General features: G+C 47.3%; 1 protein-coding gene across 2 annotated transcripts in view; it reads left to right on the top strand.

The window, feature by feature from the left end:
* The first annotated feature begins 1,968 nt into the window (after positions 1-1,968).
* The window catches only part of LOC115408444 (natural resistance-associated macrophage protein 2-like), a 918,259-nt gene continuing 917,183 nt past the window's right edge, over positions 1,969-3,044 (top strand). For both annotated transcript variants that reach the window (XM_030119218.1, XM_030119216.1), the window contains exon 1: positions 1,969-2,048. In XM_030119218.1, the coding sequence (XP_029975078.1) occupies positions 2,030-2,048 (19 nt within the window). In that variant the 5' untranslated portion in view covers positions 1,969-2,029. The remainder of the gene's footprint in view (positions 2,049-3,044) is intronic.

Raw genomic sequence — 3,044 nt, 5'->3', positions numbered from 1 at the left:
TTGAACATGAAGTCCAGAAAACTTGAAATGGAGCAAAAACTGAATGGAGGCAAGTTTGAAGAGGAAACTGCTTCCTGCTGGTTTTAGGCCCAACAGTCCAACATCTACGTCCGTCCCTCTGGTCCTCTGACGTTCCATTGCTGTTGTCGGTTTGTGCATCTGCAGGTGGCGCTAGCGAGCTCCTTTTGGCAGCGGCGGGGTTCATTTGGTCCAGTTTATCAAACTGTTCCTGTCTTGATGTCAGTTTTAGGTTCCAGTTCGCATCTAAATGAGAGACAAAACCCTGCAGGGACAACAGGACCCGGCTGGAGAGACAAAACCCTGCAGGGACAACAGGACCCGGCTGGAGAGACAAAACCCTGCAGGGACAACAGGACCCGGCTGGAGAGACAAAACCCTGCAGGGACAACAGGACCCGGCTGGAGAGACAAAACCCTGCAGGGACAACAGGACCCGGCTGGAGAGACAAAACCCTGCAGGGACAACAGGACCCGGCTGGAGAGACAAAACCCTGCAGGGACAACAGGACCCGGCTGGAGAGACAAAACCCTGCAGGGACAACAGGACCCGGCCCAGAGAGACAAAACCCTGCAGGGACAACAGGACCCGGCCCAGAGAGACAAAACCCTGCAGGGACAACAGGACCCGGCTGGAGAGACAAAACCCTGCAGAGACAACAGGAACCGGTCCAGAGAGACAAAACCCTGCAGAGACAACAGGACCCGGCTGGAGAGACAAAACCCTGCAGAGACAACAGGAACCGGTCCAGAGAGACAAAACCCTGCAGAGACAACAGGACCCGGCTGGAGAGACAAAACCCTGCAGAGACAACAGGAACCGGTCCAGAGAGACAAAACCCTGCAGAGACAACAGGACCCGGCTGGAGAGACAAAACCCTGCAGAGACAACAGGACCCGGCTGGAGAGACAAACCCCTGCAGGGACAACAGGACCCGGCCCAGAGAGACAAAACCCTGCAGGGACAACAGGACCCGGCTGGAGAGACAAAACCCTGCAGGGACAACAGGACCCGGATGGAGAGACAAAACCCTGCAGAGACAACAGGAACCGGTCCAGAGAGACAAAACCCTGCAGAGACAACAGGACCCGGCTGGAGAGACAAACCCCTGCAGAGACAACAGGACCCGGCCCGGTCCCTGGAAGACGTGAGCAGCCAGTGGACAGTCTCTGCACAGCATCAGAACTTTGACCACATTTGCGGCCATAAATCCACACGTTTGTGCTGAAGGCCTTTAAAAAGCCTGATAGCACCACTAAACAGTCCATAAACCGGAGAGAACGTGGTCCCAGGACAAGGGGACAGTCAGGGACATTCAGACAGACTGTCCTCTCTGTTAGAGGCTCATGTCACTGGAACCGTCTCCCTACTGAAATAAGACAGACCGCTGACGACCTGAAGACATGTCTCCAAACAAACCCAACATGCAGTCATGCATCAGTACAGGCCAGACTGTCCCTGGTTGGACCCAGACGTCCCTCCAGTCTTCTGGACTGGATGTTATGGCGCTGGACTGTGGATCAGATGTTTCTGTATGACTGGTTTTTAGTGTCCATCTTTATCAACCTGCTCAGGGACGTCGGATGGAAATGAGCTCATGGCCAACTCTGGCATGTTTACATGCTTTTGGAAAAGAAGTGTTGATCAATATGGACTGTCCCTGATAAATAAATAAATAAATAAATAAATAAATAAATAAATAAATAAATAAATAAATAAATAATAAAAGCGGCAGCCAGTAGAGACATTCTGAAGGAGACACTGTCCAGCGTCTCCCTGCTGGGGGACCAAAGGACAGATGCCCCACCATCATCAACACTTTTCCAGAAAATCCTTTTCATGCTTTTATTCTGAAACCTGCGGAGGCTCAGGCAGTTTCACTGAGTCACGTGACTCGGCCGGGCTCCGCCCCCTTCCCGGCAGCCACCGGACAGTCACGTGACCTGCCCTGCAAGCAGGTGGCACTCACCTGAGGAGGAAACAGAGAGACCTCAGTCTGAGCTGCATCAGCATGTTCTCCTTCCTCACAGGTGAGTATTTCTACTGCACCACTGGTAACTAGTTACAAATACTGAAATACTTCAAGAGAAAACTGGGATCTGCAGCTGGTGACCAACTTCTGGTTGGTCTCAGAGTACTTTCACTAGATACTGTAACTTGTTAGTCTCAGTACTCTCAGTAGATATTGTAACTTGTTAGTCTCAGTACTCTCAGTAGATATTGTAACTTGTTAGTCTCAGTACTCTCAGTAGATATTGCAACTTGTTAGTCTCAGTACTCTCAGTAGATATTGTAACTCGTTAGTCTCAGTACTCTCAGTAGATATTGTAACTTGTTAGTCTCAGTACTCTCAGTAGATATTGCAACTTGTTAGTCTCAGTACTCTCAGTAGATATTGTAACTTGTTAGTCTCTGTACTCTCAGTAGATATTGTAACTTGTTAGTCTCAGTACTCTCAGTAGATATTGTAACTTGTTAGTCTCAGTACTCTCAGTAGATATTGTAACTTGTTAGTCTCAGTACTCTCAGTAGATATTGTAACTCGTTAGTCTCAGTACTCTCAGTAGATATTGTAAGTCGTTAGTCTCCGTATTCTCAGTAGATATTGTAACTTGTTAGTCTCAGTACTCTCAGTAGATATTGTAACTCGTTAGTCTCAGTACTCTCAGTAGATATTGTAAGTCGTTAGTCTCAGTACTCTCAGTAGATATTGTAACTTGTTAGTCTCAGTACTCTCAGTAGATATTGTATCTTGTTAGTCTCAGTACTCTCAGTAGATATTGAAACTTGTTATTCTCCGTGTTCTCAGTAGATATTGTATCTTGTTAGTCTCAGTACTCTCAGTAGATATTGTAACTTGTTAGTCTCAGTACTCTCATTAGATATTGTAACTTGTTATTCTCCGTGTTCTCAGTAGATATTGTATCTTGTTAGTCTCAGTACTCTCAGTAGATATTGTAACTTGTTAGTCTCAGTACTCTCATTAGATATTGTAACTTGTTATTCTCCGTGTTCTCAGTAGAGAT

This window comes from Salarias fasciatus, chromosome 20 (genome assembly GCF_902148845.1).
Source record: "Salarias fasciatus chromosome 20, fSalaFa1.1, whole genome shotgun sequence".
NCBI classification, from domain to species: domain Eukaryota; kingdom Metazoa; phylum Chordata; class Actinopteri; order Blenniiformes; family Blenniidae; genus Salarias; species Salarias fasciatus.
The sequence above is the reverse complement of the archived record's forward strand: the minus strand, read 5'-3'. Positions and strand labels throughout refer to the sequence as shown.